At 40.5% G+C, this 23,360-nt stretch overlaps 1 protein-coding gene across 3 annotated transcripts; it reads right to left on the reverse strand.

The window, feature by feature from the left end:
* Window positions 1-1,259: 1,259 nt before the first annotated feature.
* On the reverse strand, window positions 1,260-23,043 carry SMARCA5 (SWI/SNF related, matrix associated, actin dependent regulator of chromatin, subfamily a, member 5). 3 transcript variants are annotated; one of them, XM_027885675.1, is made up of 24 exons: window positions 22,725-23,043; window positions 20,267-20,341; window positions 17,961-18,127; window positions 17,617-17,717; window positions 16,887-16,987; window positions 14,729-14,908; window positions 14,192-14,347; window positions 13,965-14,096; window positions 13,610-13,678; window positions 12,965-13,074; window positions 12,469-12,695; window positions 10,802-10,923; window positions 10,560-10,712; window positions 9,670-9,802; window positions 8,559-8,707; window positions 8,054-8,173; window positions 7,713-7,823; window positions 7,034-7,147; window positions 6,306-6,428; window positions 5,069-5,201; window positions 4,101-4,219; window positions 2,974-3,186; window positions 2,412-2,522; window positions 1,260-1,554 (listed from the first exon to the last, which is right to left on the reverse strand). In XM_027885675.1, exons 1-24 carry the CDS (start codon window positions 22,860-22,862, stop codon window positions 1,489-1,491), a joined length of 3,123 nt encoding a protein of 1,040 aa, XP_027741476.1. In that variant the 5' UTR covers window positions 22,863-23,043; the 3' UTR covers window positions 1,260-1,488. The 3 variants fall into 3 exon arrangements, with proteins under 3 accessions (XP_027741476.1, XP_027741477.1, XP_027741478.1); XM_027885676.1 differs by lacking the exon at window positions 8,054-8,173 and having other exon boundaries at window positions 22,725-22,862; XM_027885677.1 differs by lacking the exon at window positions 2,974-3,186 and having other exon boundaries at window positions 22,725-22,862.
* Window positions 23,044-23,360: the final 317 nt, after the last annotated feature.

The raw sequence follows: 23,360 nt of genomic DNA on the forward strand, positions 1-23,360 counted from the left end.
TTTGGTGGGGCAGTTGTTGGTGTTGCCTTTTAAGTAATTTTTGCTGGGGGAAAAGGAAGGTAGTAGTATTAAAATGGAAGGTAAGCAGTAGCTGCTAATGTTCTTTTAAAGAGGCAATGCCAACCAGTTTTGTCTCAAATTTATAATGAAGACCTCAGCCATATGGACAGGAGCCACACAGGCATAACTGCCATAAGTGCAGTTACCTGCAAGGAGAGCATGGCATGTCACCAGTGAGAATTAGACTGTATTGTAAAGCCACACTAGAAAAATGTCAGTGCTTGAAGTGCTTTCAAACATCCTTAAACAGACTCCATCACTTCAGAACAAGGGTAACACCCTCCTTCCTCTACTGTACAATAATCACCTATTTGTTTGCTTGATTATAGCATCAAAATACAGGCAAACACTTATAAAAAGGCAGCTTTTTTTGCCAGGTGACACTGAGGAAACACCTGAATTATCTAAAGCAAAATATTTTGTTTAGTTTTTTACTTTTTGAAAGAAAATGGATTTTCTCTAAATTGGCAGGTTTAGTTCCTTTCACTTTCTGCATGTGGGCACTTGAGAATTGTTAGCACAAATGAAGTGCTGCTTAACTATTTAATCTTCCCCTTCTTCTTCCTCTAAAAGTTTTTATTCTGACTAGCTTAAATGATCATGGCTTGGTTTGTTTTGGGTTTTTTTGTGAAAAAGGATGCTTTTAAAGCCGCAGCATTTTTGTTTAGGGTATGCCAAAATGTAAGCAAGTTAAACTGATTTCTTCTAGGGCTGCCAGGAAAATTCAGCTTACTTATGAAGTGCTGTAGACTGGCTGTCAACCCTGCTGCACCTGACACGGTGACTTTTTCAAGAACAAAGTGTGGTTACTCAGCAGGTTCTCAGCTGGAGGCTGCAACTGAGTCAGTGGCAAATGGAAACTCAGGTCCTATACCAATAAGAACTGAACTACTGCAGAGGAAATCTACATCTGGGAACTGTCAGCAAAGCTGATTTTTCATTATTTTCCTCTGCTTACACAAAGACACTGCTGCCTTTAGATAGGTGTTCTTAAGCAGGCCAAAACCGAGCAAAGACTGCGAGCACAAATGGAGATTGACTGGTGGTGGCTTGTAAGAAGAAAACACCAAAAAATAGTTCTGCTGATCATGATGTACAAAGTGTTCACAGCACCCTAAGAGGAGACAAACTGGGGGAATGACTAAATAAATAGGTATTCAAGTGGAAACATAAAAAAAAAAAAGTCACATGAAACCTTATTAATAAATGAAGACAATTTATTATTTCAAGTGTTAATGGTAAAAAAAATTCAGCACAGCTGTTGCATTTAGAAAAGTGAAACTACAATTAAGAAGTACTATGTTCTAGTTCAATAAACAGATGAACCCAATGTTATTTAAAATAGTTAAGCATTATACAGTACATCTTATGAAGACCCGTAAATTAAAGAACTACTTCTTAAATTTAGAGATTAAAAAAATTCTGCATTCACAGCTTTAGCTTCTTTTTTCTTCCACGACCATCAGGAGTACCGTCCATTTTGCGCTTCTGTGCCTGCAAGGTATGGTTTTTTAATAAGTTATTGTGATGCAAAAAGGTCGTAAGCAAGCAATGTGTTTCAAAACAAAGCAGATGGAGATGATTTAGACCCTGTCAGCTTTAAAATGTGATAAACTGCAAATGTATAGTATGGTAAATATGTATATCTTTGCTGTTGCTTTATATTCCCTCAATTCTATAGGAGTGTGATTTCATAGAGGTAAAGAGTGTATAGAAGTAAATAAGGATGTTTTAAAGCTTCCCATTTATGAAAAGGTATTTCCACATATCCATTTAAATGTTCTGTGAACAAGTCTAAGAAACTTAATAATCCACCATTACTAACTTTACTGATTTCTGCACATCTGCCAAGTAATTTGTGCTTCTAAGTTGTTGATACAACAGCTCTAGGCAACAATAAACTGAACAGCAAATCCATGTAAGAAAATGGGTAAAGCTGGTGTTTCCTTTGCAAAATAGTCATGCTTATTTAGCAATACTTTGAATTTAGTCAGAAGAGGGTTGTCAAGCATATATGCTGTTTTCCCAGAAGTGTCTCTAGAAGCCCATTTGTAAACAGATCTGTAGATGATTTAACAGATTATAATAAATCAAAAGGCCAGATACATCTCTGGTGTATTTACCAGAGTAAACCTACAGTTTAGAACCTAAACTTACTTTCCTTTATTTGACATCCTCAACTGTACCAGCTGAACACCAGAATGAACTTCAACTTCCAGCAGCTTTTAACACTGCCCTCTAAGTATCTGTTGTTGCTTTGAAATAACTTCAGGTATCACTTGTCCTAGACAATTGGAAAAGCACTCTGTCTTCAAGTGAGCTTTTCCACAGAAGTGCCTTTTAAATCTTACCGAAGATGGTTTTGGTCCACGTTTCTTCTTTTCTGCCTTTTCCTTTTCTTCCAGTTCCATGTTTTCTCTTTCAATGAGAGTGATTAAAGTATTGCATCTCCTTTGCAGCTCCTGCATTACACAACATATACGATCAGTACCTCAGACAGCCACTCAGTGTAAAAATTGTATTAGAATATTAGAAATGCCGGCGAGGAGCTAAGTGTTTTGCTGTATCTCGTCAGAATAACAAAGGAATTAAGTGTTTTTGGATACTTACTGCCTGGCTTCAGGAGTGGATTTGATCACAGATGTTTGCTTTTTAAGACACTTTTGTATTTAACTCAAATTCATGTTGATTTTGGAAAACAGCACCTTAGAAGTCTGAATTTCTCCTCCCGTAAGACTTTTTAGTTTATCTGCCTTTGCCACCCGCGACAATTGTTGCAAAGTTCGAGAAAGGTAACGTCTCGTTGGCATGCACATACCTCAGTATTTCAGAAGCTATTTAATTAGCCTGGGGTACAACCATTTTGTCATAGGCATTCATGAACAAAAAAGATTAATATATATATATATATACCATTGCAGTTCTGGACTTGAGAAACCAGTCAAATCTGAATTGCGGCGAGTTTCGGATACATTGTCTTAATTCATCATAGACATTTTCCTTATCAAATCCTAGTTTGTGAAGCATACAGATCAGAAAGCGATCTTCCTCTTCAGTGTAATTCTTCCCTTTATTAGTACCATATGATATTCTTAGTTGGTGGAAAGGGGCTTTATATCTCCCAATCTGAACAAAACAAATAAGACCATATAAAGCTAAGAAAAAGGTCAGAATTAGCATGGAAGTCTTTTGTATGAAAGCAATACATGACATGAAGACAGAAAACTGGATCTAAGTCACCAAAAGTAAAGGACTGTAGGTTCAGGACAGTGCATTTATCAAAGCTAGCTAAACTGGCAAATTCTGGTTTAGACAACAGACAGCCTTGTGATCTTCCAATTAATGGCAGACTCCAGATCTATCACTATGTTTGAAAACAGTCAAGATCTGTCAGTATTGAAATGGCAATGATCCTTTCTAACACAAATCCTCAAGAACTGTCAGACTAAAAGTGAAAAGGCACATGAGACCAGCACACGGTTCTGCTGCATCCTGGTTAACTGAATCTGACACTTGTTCTTCCCTAGAAGAGAATTAATCTGGAGAGAAAACTCTGATAAACTGTCTTAATTTACTACAAATCTGTTCACTACCAAACCCTGGCTGGTGAAACACTAACCAGAATGGAAGGATTCTCTGCTTGGTAAGTCTTCTCTTCTAACTGCTCTAAACATCTTTATATATATACATATGATCTTGCATTTTCAGTTACATGGGTCCAAAAGAAATCTACTTCTTCCAAAAGCAGGTAGTTACCAGGAGTTTGTTATCCAGCACTATGAACTGTGTCCTGTGATACAGATTACTGTTACAAACAACAGGTTAGGTCATATCTAAAGTTGTCATCACATCTGTCTGCCAGGACAACATTGCTGTGGGATGGAAAAGCTATAGGAAACAAATGCTGAGGATTATGCATAAGAGGCAAATGTCATGCCCAGCATGTCTTCATGTATCAGTAGCAGTGGCCAGACATAGAGTCCTGTTCTTCTCCTCACTGGCACCAGCAAATAAAGCAAGCAAGAAACAAGCCAACTCACCTTTGTGTCCAGTGCCTTTTTTATGCTGATCCGTCTCTGAATTCTGGCTTCTCCTCTTTCAATCTGAGCCATGATCTTTTCTATGTCTTGGAGTTCATTGCATCTTTCCCAGAACACAGCTAAGTAAAGAACAATTCACTAGTTTCTTATCATGCATATTAAAAGTTAAGAGGTTTCACCTTAAAAAAAGATGTTAGCTGTTACTTCCTTTTACCAGAGCTCACTGTTGTATAGCAACAGGCCCTTCCCCAATAAGAAACCTCTGCTTCCTAATATCATGGGGTTGCAGTATTACAAATGCTACTTTTCAAGGGTTAGATACAGGAGTCCTCAGGTTAAAAAAGGTGTGATTTGGCCAGAAAGGTTTTTGTGAGCCAGTCTCCTTATCAAGAGAAAAAAAGCTGCTTCAAATGGAAACTGATACAACAGCAACACAGTTGTACAGAGGGAAGAGGGAGGGCAACTGAGTGGCCAAAGACAAGCAAGTGCCTAAAAGACAATTAGGTGTTTAAATAAACAAGGCCTCAGGTTACAGAACCCAATGGTCATTGTATGTTCATTCATGTGTTTACTGTGTCCCACTCCTGAGGAGGGGGTAAAGGTTAACTACTAGTTAGGGAACACATGGCAAAGGGTAATCTCTCCAGCTAAGCGCTGCTCCTCAGCGTTTCCTTTTGCAAAAACTCACAAGTGAAGACAGCACTATCCAGTTAGATTTAGGATATAGTGAAGTGGATCAGCAATAGTTTACATGTGCAGTTTAGTACGGCCTTAATTATGCAGGGGCTAGAGATGGTAAAATCCAGCTGGGCAGATCTGAAATTCATCAGTATAATTCTACCCTGAAAATCCTAAAGAGCCATGTAAGTAATTCCCAGAAGTAAGATGTTAACATGTTCACAAGCAGTTCAAAGGAGGCAAGCAGTGTTAGATATGGAATCACAGAGCTGACTGAAGAACTGAGTTACCTGAATACTCAATGACTTCCTCTGGGGTTTTTCCTTCTACTTCTCGTGCTATATTTTCAATGTCATCACGGCCCCACTTCTCATTGGCTTTGATGAACTGGTTGAAATCTCTCTTATTCCAGTTAGTGAAGCCCTGTATAGCAATCAAGGAAACATTGCACAGAGGTTCAGGATTTGTCCGTCTCCAAATTCACTTCAATAAGGTTTCTTTAAACCAACTGTAACACCTCCATCATTCCAACAGTGTTAAACCTGTTCTTTCTCTGCAGTTTAATTTAGTAGGAAAACTGTTTTTATACTGCAGTCTCTGTAGTCTATTTAAATATTGCATATTGATTACTATTGGTTCACAGGTTTCAAGTAAGAGTTTTCAGCTTGTAAATTAATCCCTCCTCCTAATAATCTCTGCAAGGGGACAAGGGATCACCTTCTTGGAGGAAAAACTGCTCATTCTTGGAGGAAAAAACTGCTCAAGTGAAGCAAGTGGTGACTGCAATGGTTTTATCAAAAAGGCCCACCAAAGTGCCTCAAAGACACCATCAGCCACTCTACCTGGTCACTCTCCCTCAGAAGGTCCAAAGCTGTCTTGTGATGATACTAAGTAGGGACAGAAGTAGCACTGCTGAAGTCATCAGCTGCTAAAATAGGCTTATTTCATATTATCAATAACTTTGACAAATCATTGGAAGAAATAAGTTCTGTCAGCCTTGTTGTGATTTAGCCTCAGCTTACTGCACTGTACTGATTCCTGACCTCTGTGAGTCTGCTGGCAATAGTGAGCTGTTCCGGCACATTACTACTCAACCAAGAGCACTACTCACTACCAGATGTAGTTTTAGGAAAAGTGACCATTCATTCTCTGGGATTCACTTCTCCGTGGAAGTGAAACTGTGGCAGAAGATTTGCATTAAATAATGTGGAACACAGCACATCCAGCTCTGCAGTGAGTCTGCAAGAACCCACAGCCAAGGAAATATGTCACAGTCTACAACCAATGCCAGCTTGGGAAGCCAGCCTCTGATTCAGGAGTACAAGTACACTAATTTGGTGCACCTTCTTCAAAGGCATCCAGGCCCACAACAAACCTAATGCCAAAACTCTTCTCAGTCAGAGACAAAATCTGCAGTTGTGTTAACTGCAGCATGTGTGAATCAGTGACCAAGAAACATTGCCATAACACTGTAAAACACAGAAAACGCTTCAGTTGATTTCGGTCTCACTGAAGACCCAACAATACCTGGGTTAGAAGCTTCTCTTTTTCTTCAAGTTCTTCATCATTAAGAGGTTCAGCCTCATCAATCTTAAGCTGCTCTTCCTTTTGTGCTTGGGCTGAATTTGGGAGATCGGGATTACGAGGTACCTGAAAGGTTTTGCATCTTGTAAAATTTGTTTGATTTTTCACAGATTGTCACTTTTCTGTTAATATAACCTAATAATTTCTTCAGCTCAACACTATTTTATTTCATTTTAATTGTTGTGGAAGGCAGAACAGGTACATATTCTGTTGTTGCAGTAAACTCTTAGGTGTGAATTCAGAGAATCACATAAAATGATCTGGGTTGGAAGAGACTGGACTTTAAAGGTCATCTCATTCCAACTCCCTGCCATGGGCAGGGACACCTTCCACTTAGGCTAGGTTGCTCAAAGCTCCATCCAACCTGGCCTTGAACATTTTCCAAGGATGGGGCATCCACAGCTTCTCTGGGCAACCTGTGCCAGTGTCTCAAACACTGTCACAGTGAACAGTTTCTTTCTAAGATCCAATCTAACCCTACCCTCCTTCAGTTCAAAGCCATTCCCCCCTTGTCCTGTCACTACATGCCCTTGTACCAAGTCCCTTTCCTGTAGGCCTCCTTTAAGAGGCTGCAATCAGGTGTCCCTGGAGCCTTTTCTTCTCCAGGCTGACCAACCTCAACTGCTAAGAGAGGTGCTCTATCCCTCTAACCAAGGAAACTCTTCCATTACCTTGTAACCAATTGTTTTCCTGTAGTAGAGAATCTCTTTTTCCAACAGTTCAAACAGGCGAGGAGGAAAGAACTGGAAATCCTGTACATTTGGCTGTTTTGGAGGCCGTGGTGCCTGAAATACAAAGTTTGTATTTGACTCCCTTTCACATCCAGAACCTGCTTGCTTGTAAGAACTGATTTCAGTTTATGAGCAAAAAACCCAAAAAAAGTCTTTATTGTTGCAAAAAATGCACTGCCTTAAATTAAAAAAGGCCATGCAAGAGACAACTACAACTACGAAGAATTCTAAAACACCTGTGAGAGAAAGGGAGGAGGGGTCTTTTGGGAGAAGGAGGTGGCTGGGGAAAGTCACACATGCATCCCCCTGAACAAAGGGCGTTTGAAGCAGCATTAAGGAAATCTTTCAGAGGTAAGGAAAATTGACAGCTGCTTAAGTAAAAACAAGAAAAAAGTTGATCTCACTCTCCTAACATCCAACAAGTTTCATCCTGCTCTTACTTTTTTCTCACAGAAGTTTGTCTCAAGTCCTTTGGATTGTTTCTAAGTTTAAATTGTCTCCACAATTTACAAAAGTGAATAGTGCAGTTTTTATGAAAAAAGACCAATGTGTCGCTTACAGCTTGAACCATTTACCAAGCATATTTCAACAATTTACTTTTTTTAATTATTCCACTCACCTTGGGTGCTTTTGGTTCACTGACTCGAAGAGCCTCTCTGAAATAAGCATCCACAGCATAATTGGCTTTTCTTTCTCGTTTAGGTGGTTCAATCCACTCTGTAAATGCCAACTGTAAAAAACAAAACCCACCACCCCAAAAAAGAATACTAAGTCATGCAAAATATTCAGACCAGCTACAAGTTTTATATAAAATTATATCTACATCTACTTCATTGTGTTAGAAATGTTTTAATTTAAACTACTATCATAGATGACACCATATTTTACCCAACACCTCTTAAATGTACAATTAAAACATGCAATTTAGTGCATTCCTCCGAAAGAAACTTAAAACATTACCTTCTGTTTTTCTCTGTAGTCTTCCCCTTCAAAATTATACACGCTAGATTCAGTATCCATAGTAAAATTCCTAAGGGAGCTTTCACCCATCTTTGAAAGTTTTTCGTTCATTTCCGCAGTCTTGGACGGGGGACACAGAAAAGAACAGTAGCCATTTGGATGGTACTTCATTATTTAACATCTCATTCCCAGACACAACGGGAGGCATTTTGGAAGGCACGTCATTATTAAACACCTCATTCCCAGAAAGGAGCCACTCTGAAAGGTACTTCCTTTTAAAACATCCCATTGCCAGAAAGAAGAGCAGCCATTCTGGAAGGCACTTGATTATAAAACATCTTATTGACAACATCAGAGAAAACAAACATGACTGACCAGCATGACAACCCTCCATAGCAAAACCCCTTTTCTCTCCAGCTTAGAACCAGTTGATCATCCAGGGATACACTATCTTGCCATGACATTTAAATCTACAGGTGGCCTTCCCCTTTTCAAACTTTCTCACCTTCTTTGCACCTCTTTCCAAAATGTGATCAATATCTTCATCTGTAATCTCGCTGTCCTTTGAGGCAAACACATGTGTCGCTCCATGTCTAATCATTTGCAGCATTTCATCCTTTCCAAGTTTATTCAGGTTTTGATCTACCAATCTTCCTAAAGATAAAAACACTCAAGGATAGCAACTAACTAAAAAGTTTGTTATGGAAGGAGCAATACATGTTTTTTCTCCCCCTTACATTTCTGCATTCAAGCTATATCCTTTCAGTAAAGGAAATTCTAAATAAAGAAACTTTTAAAAAAGTGTACAAAATAAAGAGCAAGTAAAATCTAGCCAGGTTTCAAAGATATTTGCTATATTATACATTAACTGTGTTCAGTATACATAGTTTTGGATACTAGGTCTTTCGACACGACAAAAGGAAATAGCCTCAAGTGCACCAGGGGAGGTTCAGGTTGGGAAAAATTAGGGAGAATTTCTTCACAGAAAGAGTGGTTAAGCATTGGAACAGGCTTAACCTGAAGGCAGTGGCGGAGTCACCATCCTTGGAAGTGTTCAAGAAATGACTGGATGAGGCACTTGGTGCTATGGTTTAGTTGGCACAGTGGTGACTGGCCAAAGGTTGGACTCAATGACCTTGGAAGGCCTTTTCCAACCTTAATGATTCTGGGATTCTGTGATACAAGCTTTGCTATGGTGCATATTTTCACAGTTTCCAGACTAAACCTCAATTGATTTTCTTTTCAGAAATACAAGTTCCTGATTCTAATCAAGCCAACCAAGATTACATTATTTCTCCCCATCTGTTGGAAGAAAAAGCATTCATTCCTCCAATTCAAAGGAGAAGCTGAGCACTTAAAAAAAGAAAAATCAGACTATATCCTCTTGTACACATACATCACTAGAGAGGTAATCAAAAAGTTAGTGAGGAAATGCCTACTCCTACAGTAAAATAAATTTTCAAATGGATGAGCCCTTTGCACTCTCTCTTCAGAGCTCAGCTGAGGCAGAAGCGACATTGACTGACTCTTCCTAGCTGATTCCACCATACTTTACAATGGGAAAAAAACAAAAAAGAGAATCCCATCACAGATCCAAACTGTCTTCCTACACTTGCCTTGCTGAATGACTATGGAGTCCAGCCGGAGTTTCATCTCTGCACGTTCCACTATTCTTTCCTCCACTGTATTGTCTGTAATAAACCTGAACACTCGAACAGTCTTGGTCTGGCCAATTCTGTGTGCTCGATCCTGGGAAAAAAAAAAGTTACAAAAAAATTCAGGATTTGTTTTCCAGCAACATACTAATTTACAAAACAGAATAGCACAGGTTAGTTAAATCTTTACAGCCACCCATGACAACCCAAGTCATTACATTCTTACTGACATTGCAAGTTTTTTCCAATAACATCGACAATGAGTTTGTCTCCAGGTGTCATACCAAAAAACAAGTGTTTGGGGTTTTTTGTTAAATCACCCAGGGGAGAAGACTGGATGCTCCTGACCTTATGCAACCTTCTGTAAAATCAAAGTACTTAAGAAATCATCTTTGTACATACCAAAGGCTACATTTTTCAAGATCCTTCAGTTATGCCATGAATATTTCAAGAAGAATATGATGCACTGCCTCTGACTGGCAAAACATGAACTACTGTGAGAATCAGTATTCTGAACATACACCTGTAGCTGGAATCCTCTCACTTGAGTTTATAGACACCAGTTCCATCATTCTTTCGAACCTGTTTTTGCTAGAATACTTGAGAATCTACAGCTTAACAGAAATAATTAGAGTAGCATATCCCCAGCATTTCCTACTGCATAAAACATTGTACAGCCAAAATGTGACTAAGGGTTTCACACAGTGGAAGCTGCACTGGAAGTGAAAATCAGTCTTACTACTACTCCCTGAGCTAAAATGGCAAAATACTCATTTATCTTGAAAATGCACATTTCTAGGAAAGTTCCGTGAGAAAGACAACAAGAACAAAATCCCCATCTCGATTTTTACCATAGCTTGAAGGTCTACTTGTGGATTCCAGTCTGAATCATACAGAATTACGACATCAGCAGTAGCCAGATTGATTCCAAGACCTCCTGCCCGCGTACTCAACATGAACACAAATTTTGAGCTGTCAGGATCGTTGAAAGCATTAATGGACGCCTAAAATAAATTATAAGAACACATCAGTTGAACCCAGTGTTTTACAAGCAGCGTTTTCACTTAAATAAAATATGTTAAATTTTAAATACCTGTCGTTCGTTGTGAGGAGTTTGTCCATCCAGTCTGCAATACTCGTAATTTCGCCACATACAGTAATCTTCCAAGATATCCAGGACTCTTGTCATCTGACTGAAGATTAGAACTCTTGAGCCTGTTTGAGTAAAAAGGTTTCTTATGCTTTCATCAGAACATAAGACTTATCTCTGCAGCTCTGCAGAAAAGGAAGGAGGGCAATTTTATGTGCCAAGAAGAAAAGTAGGTAGAATTTCGGACCCTGAACTACAATGCAGAGCTGCAGCTGTCATAGCAGGGTCCTGTGCTTGCCATGGGACGTGTTTGCCTCACTATGATATGTCATTGTCTAGTTAGTGGCTGCCTTTTCTCTTTTGTTTTCTGTTTTACTCTTTAACAAAATGTTCCCAGACACAGCAGAGTAAGATGATGGCACAAATATAAAAACAAGTATAAAGAATGAAATTTTGAACTATTTGTTTGTTTGGGATTTGAGATCCCTAGAAATAAGTTGTTCTTAAAGACTTGTCAGTTTACTTACCTGCCAAGAACAACTTCAAAAAAAAAGGTAAATGTACAGTAATTTATGCATACACACAAATCCATTTCCAGTCTACTGGGGAGATTTAAGTAAAACCACTGAATATTAAAAAGCTTCCACTTCCCCCTGTATTCATTTCACATGATTTTGGTTTTTTGTCCTTTGGACTCAAGGGCTGATAATGAACTCTCTTGTTTAAGATGACCATTTGATTTGAGACCACGACAGTATTAATTGCAACATGTCATCAGTTAGCCTCTCAGCAGGAAGAAACTAAGATCCAAAAAAGCACAGTAACCACTGAATTGTTCTTTTTTTAGTCTTACAATCAGTTATATCACCACAGCTGCCTGGATGATACACAGACACAGGTTACCTTTATATTACTGAAGGCTGGGGTTTGGATGTGATTTTTCTACAAAGTGCCCCCACTGACAAACTTACCTCTACTCCTTTAGCCAAGTTACTTCACTAAGCATACTAATAAAATAAAGAGTTAGAAATGTATTTTTGAGTCAGAAACTCTGTGGCAAGTGAGTTTTACAGTAATGCATTTCTGAGCTTTGCCCTACTACCAAATAACTTTAAAAAAACAACTCAGAGTCCCTCCCGTCTGAGTGCCTTACAGAATACAGTGAAAAACCTCAGGTGCTGCTCAAAACCATACCCAGCAAGAAAGACCCATGTTTCATAAAGGATTTGACTGTAACCTGATATGAAGGCTCTGAATTTGAAATGGTGCTTCATGGCAAATCAAAGGAGTGGCTAAAATACCACACAATGATGTTTCAAATAGCTAACAATGTTAAGAAAGAAAACCTAAAGCCCGGAACAACTGACGTTTCTGTAGCCTCAATTTAGCTGGGATGAAAAAAGACAAAAAAAAATAGCAGGGAATCAAAACACTTCAGCACAAAAAGCCATAATGGACTATTATTGATCCGATTATTTCTGAAGGCACATCACAATCTGGTTTTGTATTGTCTTTAAGATACAGTGCTTGATAAGCCAGTATTCATATTAGAAACTAACAAAAATCCTGGCTAAGGTGTGCTGGTTTTTGCTCAGTATACATGGAAGCACTAAGCAGCACTGACTGTCATTTTTATCACTGAACCAAAAATCTAGAAGCAGGATGCATACCTTGTTCTTTCAACTTAGGCAGCAGTTTGTCCAAAACCACCATTTTGCCACTGTTGGTGACCAAATGCATGTCTGTTGTGTAGGGTGGGCCGGGTTCTGCCCCATCAAAGAGGTAAGGGTGATTGCAACATTTTCGCAGCTGCATGAGGATGTTCAGCAGTCTCATTTTGTCCAGCTTCCCAGCTGAGTTCAGGATATCTATATCCTTCATCAAGATCCGTGTGTACCTATGTCAAAGGGAGGAAAAACTTCTGTAACTCTAAAACAAAGTTGGTCTTTCTTTAAATAATAGTCAAAAGCCCACCCTCCCCCTCGTTTCACCAGGTTACTCTCCCTGATATGCATGGTTTTGTCATCACAGAAGTGTCACAAGGAAACACAAGTTGGGAGTACACCAGGAAGCATTAAATCAAGTTCCACACAATCTTCAAGTCACGAACAGCACATTCCTTCTTGAGCCTTAACCACGGCCCAGTCAGGCATGTGTATTAATTACCATTCTCTTTGCATTTTGCTGAGGCCCACATAAATTTTAACTTCCTTCTTTGGAGGCAAGCTCTTCTCTACATCAGCCTTAATGCGACGTAGGAGGAATGGTCGTAGCACCTGAAAGAGGTTGCATCCTTAAATGTATTTTGGAAACTGAAACACTGATCAGGTCAAGAAACAAAACACAGTGCAAATATTCTCTACCACAGAAGCTCAAATATCAAACTTACTATCAGACAATCTGAAAAAGCAACCAGTATGGACAGATTATTTGCTATACACAGGACTATACATGTCCTTTCCTTGGAAGACTTAGAGATTAGGTCAAAATCATCTTTCAGATGGTTCTATGCCCCTTGATTTAATTTTCCTTCACTGAAACATTTATAGTCTCTTCAATAGCCAATATCTTTTATTTAAGCATTTCAGAACCCTAAGAGCCAGAACTAGTGACCCTTCTCTCCTTTCCAAAACAATTTCCTTTCTAAGGAAAAAAAATCTCCTGAGCTTTGCAAACCCATGCTAAAAGTCTATCATAGTTTCAGGAATAATCTACGTTATCCTAATATTCTATCCCAATAAGCATTAGGAGAATTGTTTAGAATCTAAGTAGGGTTACTGTAACTCTTGTACAAAAAGCAGAAAGACTCACCATATGAAGGCGCTCTACCAGTTTTTGATCCCCGAGACAATTGTTTGTATCAAACCATGAATCAAAGTCCTGCATCAACAAAATCATCAGTTTGTAACAGTCTTCCTTACAAGGTGCAGTGTCATCACAACGGTGAAAAAATACAATGCAAGCGATTCTCTTATACACAGACAGTAAGTAAAAGAACAAATTTCCCTATTTGGCCTATTTTTATGAAAAGCTGTCCAACACAAACATTTCTAACTGTCAGTCTACCATTTATCAGTAGCTGACCCTCCTAAGTATTCAGGTCTATTTTCAAATTTGGAAAACCAACAACATTCTTTTAATTTGATTAGCAGAAATGAAGACTTACTTCAGCTGAGTTGAAGACATCTGGCAAAAGGAAGTTGAGAAGTGCCCAGAGTTCATGTAAGTTGTTCTGAAGTGGAGTTCCAGTTAATAGCAGCCGGTTTGTAGTCTTGAATTCCCTCACAATTTCTGATAACTGAGGGATATTGAGACATGAGCCAACATTACTAGTCACCACACCACCACCTAATGACTCACATAAATCTCTCTCTCAGTGCAAACATAAATTACCTTTGATTTTTCATTTTTAATCCTGTGGGCTTCATCTATAACGAGATATCTCCAGTTGAACTTTTTGAATACTGACTTCTCTTTGATAAGCATTTCATATGATGTTACACACACATCCCATTCGCCTGGCAACAACACATCTCTGACAAAGGCAGCCTAGATAACAACGTGACAGTTAGTTACTGAGGCTTAGTCAAATCTAAACCAAAAAAGAATACAGTAGCACTGTTAAAATTTTCCTATTTTAAGATTCATTGGGTTTTGTTGGTCTACAGGGTGTACTGCCTTTACAACACGAGAGAGCAAATCTTTGGACAAGGAATTACAAAGTGGTGAAGCAACAGCTGGGCAACACACGTGTGAAATTCAAGCTTATATTACTAACATTGTAGTGGTCAGACTCTAAGTAGGTCTTACTGTTTAACCACTACAAATCCAAGTAATAACCTTCCCTGTGAAGGAAAGGTAAAGGACAGCAAGATCACATGCTGCATTCTCATAGGATGACATGGGAAAAACCACCACATCAAAACTTACTCGCTGGTCTTTGTCCCCGATCAAGCAAACTGCTCGAAGTGTTGGAACCCATCTCTTAAATTCATTCATCCAGTTCTGCAGGGTGGACTTAGGGACTAACACCATGTGAGGCCCAGGAATATTTCTGTAGTGTTTCATATAGCCAAGAAGAGATATTGTTTGCAGTGTCTTCCCAAGGCCCTGTAAAAACACATTCATGTGTTATTAAAAAAAAACCAAACCAAAATTCTCAGAAAACACCTTTAAGAAAAGCCAGGAGTGAGCTCTGACTGCAGCACGAAAGACACAGCAGCCTGAACAACAGAGTGAGATGTATTTGAGACAGTGCGACTCACAAAGGGCATCCAAGTCTTGCTTAGGAAAGTGGCTTCCCATGTTTAATTTAAAAAAAGTAGTAAAAGTAACATTTTCAAAACTTAGATTATGAAGTCAGAATTTTGCCTTATCTTTCAAAGAAAGTTAGAAGTGCAAGGAAACGTTATTTTATAAAATTTTGGTTTGTAGACTGATGTGTTATTTAGATTATTTAGAGGTCAAAGTTTTCAAATTGGACATGTGTATTCTCTTAAACTTGAAATAAAGTGAATAAATTAAGAAACCTTAGACTTCTTAATTTATTGAAATATTCATTATTGTTTATAATTCACTTTACTAATATTTTACATTTTAATATTAAATTAATATTTTATAGTAGTGATTAAGTTCTTAATTTTCAAGAGCAGGCTTTCACAGGCCAAAAATGACATCAGTTTCTGTGAGAAGAAAGCCAAACAAATACAAAAAACTGCACGTTAAAGAAAACAAGTACTTAAACTGTTTGGTTCTTTATTCAGCAGAAACATTTAAAACCTTCTACCTTCAGCATATAATTTTAACTAAAACAAAACAGAGGAATACCTTCAGAAAAACAGATCACTCCTGTAATGCAAAATAATTCAAAAATATCATGACTCAAATGCATGGGATATAAAAAAACCCTGAAAACCATCAGCACAAGTTATTTCTGGTTCTAAAATTCAAGTATGTCTTCAAAACAACCACAGCTCGGTGCAAGATGTGGAAAAGTGTTTACAAGCTGTGTAAAAAGCATTAATAACTTCAAAAGGACTAATAATGAATAAAAAAATACTTAATAATAAATACTTTAACTCCTCAACACAAGATAGATTTTGGAATACCACACAACCAAGGACTTAAAAAGCTTCTCAGTTATTTTTGTTAAAACAAACCTGCTCCACTTAGAACTGTATTCAGCCAAAAAAAAAAACCACAACCAACTCCTCTATTCATAAGCATGTACGTTGAGGAAAATCCTTGATATATTTCAGAATGAAGCATATTACTAAACAATAATTTAAACTCATTTGTGTCTAACTTATCTTGAAGATGTTTTATTACACAGACATTACAAGACATGGGAAACACAACATACTGAAATTAGATTTTCTCTTTTTTCTGCTCCTTATAAGAGGACAAAAACATATCTGCCTGTGAAACTACTACAACTTCTCCATTCACCCCTTGACTTTCAGAGGGGAGGGGAAGAATAAAAATAAGAAGCAAAGGCTACTATGGCCAGTTCTGAACGAAATGTCCATGATCATGCTGTATAAGAAATTTTAACACAGGTCTCTAGCTACATCTATCTTTGCATCATTTTTCCCAGGAAACTTCCCACTGCCGTAGCTCTTGCTGTGGAGATCAGTCCACTTAGGACACTCATATCATGGTATCTACATTTTGCCCTAACAACAGGAGGTGTTTCCTCATTTATTGCTCTTTTCATATATGACACTCTCCTCACAAGGGCAGCTTGAAAATACCATAACAAAATACCTGCAATTTAGAGAAAAAACCATGTCATTCTATGGAAAGACTCCCTTCCATCAAGTTCATGTTTCTAAAGTTTGATAGATTCCCTTTTCATATGCCCATTTCAAAACCTGCATGCACAGTTTATTTAAATTAAGACACCTGTGACACTTTTAACATTAGTGACTTAAAAAACACTAGAAAAAAGGGAGTTGGCAAATTATATACTGCATTTTGTGTTATTAAAAATCCCATATAGGGACTAAAATGGGCATGGGCATACAACAATGGACATGTTGTATTGCCTGTGTTCTAAAGTCCTTAGAAACACGGGCTATGTCCATACCATTTCATCTGCCAGGATGCCATTGATGCCGTTTTCATACAGAGAAATGAGCCAGTTCAGTCCTCGGATCTGGTAATCCCGCAGCTTTCCCCATTTCACATCTAAAAGACACAAAAGAATAGACTAAATGATCTACAAAAACTTATGAAAGAATGTCACCATCCGTTGGCTGCTCCTTGACAGTGATTATCAAAGCTACAGAACAAAAACAAGTAACAAATTCACATAATAAATTCAAGGGCAATGCAAACTGGAGACAGCAACATGGTAATTTTGTTTCTGCAAGCTGCTCCAACAGCTTTGTGTTTTGCAAGAACCACAGCACACAGAAATTCTAACTCTTATCACCACCCTCCAAATCTGAACACAGCCAAACATTAAAACACTAATACTGAATTCCATTAAATGAACTGGATGCTGTTAGGTACTTTAAATTATATCAGAATATAGGTTACACATGTAAAAAGGGGAAGATGACAGACTTAACTCTTTCCTAGTAACTGAAGTATAGGAACTGGATTTCTTAAGGAGAAGACTCGTTGGACCATCTTTCTAGACCGACTGAAAATAAACAGTCCCTCACTAATACATTTTGTCCCTCCTTCTTCTCCTCCTGTCCCCCAGATTATTTCATTATCCTCAGGGAGGATGAAAACAAAGTTCATTTTAACCAACATTTTGAAGAAAAAGAAGAGCGGCAAAAAAACACCCAAAAAACCAGGAAACACACATGATGGAGATTCTTCAAATCGAGTGCAGACATTGGTTGTCTTGGAGCTTTCCGTTAACAGCTCCTCGTCTTCTTCCTGCTCTGTCCTACGATGCCGGTAGCTGGAAAAGTCCAAGAAAGTAGTAAGTTTCTGGCTTTTCTTCATGCTTTAGCATCAACACAAAACTCTTTTAACTCCCAGAATTCTCAAACAACCCTCAAATTACAGGTGGGCAGTTAAAAAAAAAAAACAACAAAAACACACATGCTAAAATAGGACTAAAGCGGAGTAATTTAAACAAACACTTCTAAAGTGCAATAAGATCTGAATTACAGTACAAGTTGGCCTGTGTGCCATCACTCACTCGCCAGCTGACAGTAAATTCTGTTTCTCGTCCTTCTTTATTCGTGGACGTCCAGGCTTCATTTTTAAAGGTGAAGTTGGAGTTTTCTGAGCAGCAGGCTGAATGAAATGAGCAAAGAGCTCAGTCTGCTTCAACAGATACTCAAATCTGTTTGCTCTGTCTGTTTGCTGTTGACAAGGGAAAATTAAATGGAACAACTGTGAGACATGAAAGTATGTATTTATTCAAAAGAAAAACCTAACAAATACTTTTTAAACAATCCAGATTCACATTTCTTTATATACATAGCAACACCACCAAAGAAAAGATGGTTAACATCAATATAACTGCTGCTGACAGATTCTATATTCTTTTTTTGGGCCAAGGCTTGCCTTTGTTACCCAGCAAGATCAAAGGACAGACCTGCACCAAGAATGAAATATGACTTTGGTACCAAGATTGCACCAGTCTCACTAGATAAGGCCAGAGTCCCCTTAACAACTTTATCCTATCAAAAGTTATAGTCCAACTCCCAGAAATTTACCCCCACCTATCACACACAGGATTCTTCAATGAACTCATTCATCTCACCAACCTGGTTTCTACTGCGTTAGTGTCCTGCCTGCTCAGCGAGATAAACCACCTCACTGGGGTGTCAGATAAACAGCACAGCAGCTGAGCTAAAAGCCAGAACATCTATTTCAGCAGCAGAGGCCTTAGATATGCTCAGCCTAACTTGTCAGGCTGCCCCCTTTGATATGAGTTGCTGTTTCTGCTGTGCAAAAGAGATTACAGTAGAAAATATTAGTATCCAAAAGGCTCAGTTTCTTTGAGACAGGTTCCATTTGGAATCAACACACCTTCCCAACGCCACATCATAACTTTGAACAGACAGACAAAATGGAAAACAGCTCCAAGGTTAACAGAACCACTCTGACACTCTGCCAGCTGCCACAACATAACCTGGTATTTAGCAACTTGCAGCAGTTAGAGGAAGTCAGTTTTCTTAGTAAAAAGGAACATATGTTCCAGACTTCTGCAATGCCAGCTCTGTGAGTGTTCTCCTCTTTAAAGCAAGCAGACCCTGCACTATGTAAGAGACAGGAAGACAAAGTGTTAGAGAATAAGACCTGGAAAGAGGACTGTGTGTACCACAGAGGACTCAAACTCACTCTAACTTTAGTTTAAGCTTGACTGATACAGCTACAATCCACATCCATTACATTTAAGTTTTCCTATATATTCCTCACAGGTTTTGCTTGTTTTTTGTTTACTTCGCAACAGTTTAAACTAGGTAAGATCTTACTATTATCCAGATTGCTAACTCTTATTTTAAAGTACTTTTTTCATTGACTGTACCAAAACGAAGAGCTCAGCCTGCACTGCAGAAAGTTCCTTGTTCTAAAACTTGAGTGAGGAATCTTCCAGAAGTTTTGGCCCTGTACACACATTCCCACACTTGCTTTCACTGCACTTATGGATGTTCTTTTAAGAGACTAGTAAACATTATCTGCATTTTTTAGGCAGGACACAGACGAGAACGGGCTGTACTCTGCAACCCTGATCTGTCCTTCTACCAACAGAGACACTTTTCCCATTTTCTTTTCTTTTCTGGTGCATCTTCTGACTGTTGCGACAGTAAAATACAATCCCTCTTGAAACTGTGTCTGTCTCAAGACTTAGAGGAGACGACTCTAAGTTCACTTTCTGCAGTTTGCCAGAAAGTAGCACAAGGAAATGAGCAGAAGATGACTGGGTTATTTTCAGTGCCAAGAAGAAGAAATAACACAGGAAGCACCAAATCATGAGAATCAGTTTCACTTTCCTATGAAGAAATTCCAGATGAAGTCACAGACACTGGAATTACGAACAGGAAGAAAGGCAAACAGGGAGAAAGAGAGGAAGACAATGCGATGAGATGGTGAGGAATGGATGGCTCCATCTCTTACATTATAAAAACTAAAAAAGACTGTATTATTTAAAAAAAAAGGAAAATAGCAAATTTTCTCTTTTCTAACCCACAAAGCACAGAATCACCCATCTTCAAAAATCTGAGGACTTTAACTAGAGCTTCATAAAACAGATTCCTAGAGAAACTTTCTATGTCTGACTGAGAAAGGGAATACTCAACTCTTTAACCCCCCCNTTCAGTATGCTGAAGATGAGAAGGGTCAGAGGAACTTTTTCCAGATATTTTTTGTTTTCAAGTTACATATTTTTTAATAATTAGACAAAATTTTATAAATCCAGTTATGAGATTTCAAACAAACAGAAAACTCAAGTGTACAGGTACTGAATAGTAGTACACACTCCCAAATATTACATACCATTTTCTCTTCATATGTAGGATCTGTTTCCTGGAGTTCTTTTTGTTTTGCCAGGGTTGCATCATCAAAAGATTCCTGAGATGAAAAAAGAATTAGAGAAAAAAAAAATCTCTGAAAAAGAAAATACCCATGTAAAGGAGAATAAGTTTCAAATTACATCAAAGCAGCAAAAGATGGCTGTGCCATCTGATGTGGATATACAGTAGTCAGCTTTCTATTATTTACTGTAAAATTACCTGGAGATGGATCAAAGATCCCTGCCACTGGGTGAGGGACAGAGCTGGGTCTCTGTAATCCGATTTAGCTCCATCATTAAAGCATCACATCAACATGAATGAGAGAGACAGCTGTGGTGCAGGAGCTCAGCATGCCCCTTCTAGGGTGCTGAGCCAAACCCCTCCTGAAGCTGGCTCTGCAAAGTACTGTGAAAGCACCAGCTCCAGGACTGAAGCAAGAGTAATTTCAAGGTTTTTTTTTCCTTTTTCCCGATTCTCCCTATCCCTCATCATTCTGTACCAAGGGAACAAATCTAAACAAGAATACAGACTGCAGTTTTCTCCTGAAAACTGAGTAGGAATTTAGACAAACTGTATTTTTTCCCTATGTAGTTTATTAAATCAAATGACTGTTATCACCAATGGTACCACTAACAATAGAAAATCAAGCTGGTTGGGAGGGGGCAGTCCTCCTTCATCTCTTTCCTGCCAAATCCTTAACATACTGTCTTCAATTACTCTTTGAGATCAGGGCTGCTTTATCCTTGTCTCTCCTGTTATTAGGTTAACTCTTTCCACACCATCTCCCACATGTATTTTCATCTTCTGCTGTTCAAACTAAAAGCAGTGAGATGATCCTTCCCTGACAAACAATGCTAAGACAACACCTTACAAAATAATTCCTGAAAGGGTGAGAAAAAGAAACAAACAGGATGCCTTCAAAACGATTACTAACCATCTGTTTAATTAAGCCAAGTCAGAATGGAGCTCAAGTCAATCTTTAGTAGCCAGTGTAGAACAAAGGAACAGGAAAAGTAAGAAACACACGAAACAAAGGCTGACAAAACACTGGATGTTTGTGGGCGGGTATTTCCTTGCAAACCTCTGGCAGGTAAGGCTCGTGGAAACAGAAAAATTCTAACCCAATTGTTTCTTTCACTAGTCAAAATATAAAGAATTGAGCATAAGAAGTTATGGCTAAACCTCTTCTGAAGTCATAACCAAATTCTCTTACTCATCTCTCACTGGATTCAGCCAACACCCAGTGAGCACAAGTACAGGACCTTTTGAACTGCTGTTCAAAACTCCCATTTCTTCCAAAATGCCTAACCTGAAAATCACGGAGCACCACGGCATCCGAGCTCATCATCTGCAACACAGATGACAAGAACTTGCCATTCAGCCGGAGACCAAGAAAAGCAGTCTTTCAGATGCTCGTGACTCTCAATAAGGCATTTCAATTTAAACTTCACTTAATGAAAGGAAATCCCTTCCTAACGTAAAAAGGAACCGACCTGGCCAGCACAGGGAGAGCCCTCGCACACGGGCGCCTCCAGAACACGCGTTTCACATCCTCCACACGCTTAACTCCAGCCTGGAATTGCCCTATTTCTGCAGGTTCGAACAGGATTTATTTCCCACAGTGCTCTGGCTACTTGTTCATCCGAAAAACATGGCATTTGCAAATTTATTTAGATCAAGTAGGTTGGACAGCCCAGCGTGACTCAGAGAGTACAAAAAGACCCAGCGCTGAAAGCAGGACCGACCAGTTTCCTCTTATCATTAAGGAAACAATGCTGCGATAGAATTAGCATCTCCGGGCAATCACTTTAAAACCCCTTGAAATTTCTGGAACACGCGCACCTGTTGCCAAAACAACCCCCTCCGACAACCCCACGTTCCCACCCCGCTAAAAAAAAAAAAAAAAGGGAAAAGAAAAAAAAGTTTTGAAGCACTTCAGCAGATAAGGACGGTGGTTTTTTGGAACCCGGGCTGGCTGGCCGCTGGAGCAGGAAGCGCTAAGGATGAGGACGGTTGCAGGGAGGCCGGCGGTGCGCGCGCGGCGAGGTCGGGGGAGCTCCCACCGGCCCCTTTGGAAAACAAACAACGGGAGTGACCCCGGCGCGGCGCCTCCTTCCCGATGGCCCCGCGGCTGGAAGAACGCGGCTCCCGGGCCCCCGGGATGCGCAGGGCTGCCGGGCCCCCTGCGCGGCGGGGACGGGGAGCAGAGGGTCGGGATCCCCTCAAACACACCCACCCACCCACCCATACCAGCCGCGCTCCCGGCGGGCAGGAGGGCGGGCGGCGGGCCCGGAGCTTGGCCCGGCGCGGCCCCACGGCCTCCCCTCCATTGTCTCCCGCGGCCCCACGCGGCCCGGGCAGTCCCGCACCTGCCTCCGGCGGAGCGGGGGGGGCTCGGCCGGGGGGGGGGGGGGGATGTTGAGGTGAGGAAGGCGACTCACCTCCATCTTGATGTCGTCGCCGGCCAGCCCGGCGGTGCAAGGGGGCCCGGTGCCCGCGGCCTCGCCGGGGCTGGCGCCGGGCGGCGGCGGGGGAGGCGCGGGCGGCTCGTCCGGCGGCGGCGGCTGCCCGGCGGACATGATCTACCGCGAGGACACGGCGCTCCGCCGCGGCTCGGGGCTGGCGGGCGGGCGAGCAGCGAGGATCCCGGCGGACGAGGAGGGGGAAGAGGAGGAAGAGGCGGGGGCGGCCTGCGGATCCCGGTTCCCGGAGCGCGGCCGGCGCAGGGAGCGAGGCCCTTCCCGGCCCGTCCCGGCGGGAGCCGCCAACCAGCGCGCGAGCCGCGCCGCGAGCCCGCGCTCGCGAGACTTCCCCCCCCCCCCCTTCCAACGCAGCTGCTGGCCGCGGGGGGAGCAGCGCCCGGCGCCGCCGCTGGGGGAGCCCAAGGGATACCCCGGGAAGGGAGGGGCTCCCGGCGGGCCCGCCCGGGTCCCGCAGGGGCTGCGAGGGCTTTCGGAAGCTGAAGGGAGGGAACGAAAGTAATCCTGCCCTCTCTGTGGCTTAGGGCTGCACAGAGGGGACAAGTCACCTGCGTAGTTCGAGTCTAGGTGGGAATCGGGTTTCATACCCTGCTTAAG

Source organism: Empidonax traillii, unplaced genomic scaffold (assembly GCF_003031625.1).
Source record: "Empidonax traillii isolate 1590-97213 ecotype Southwest subspecies unplaced genomic scaffold, ASM303162v1 scaffold170:size2694500, whole genome shotgun sequence".
Taxonomy (NCBI): domain Eukaryota; kingdom Metazoa; phylum Chordata; class Aves; order Passeriformes; family Tyrannidae; genus Empidonax; species Empidonax traillii.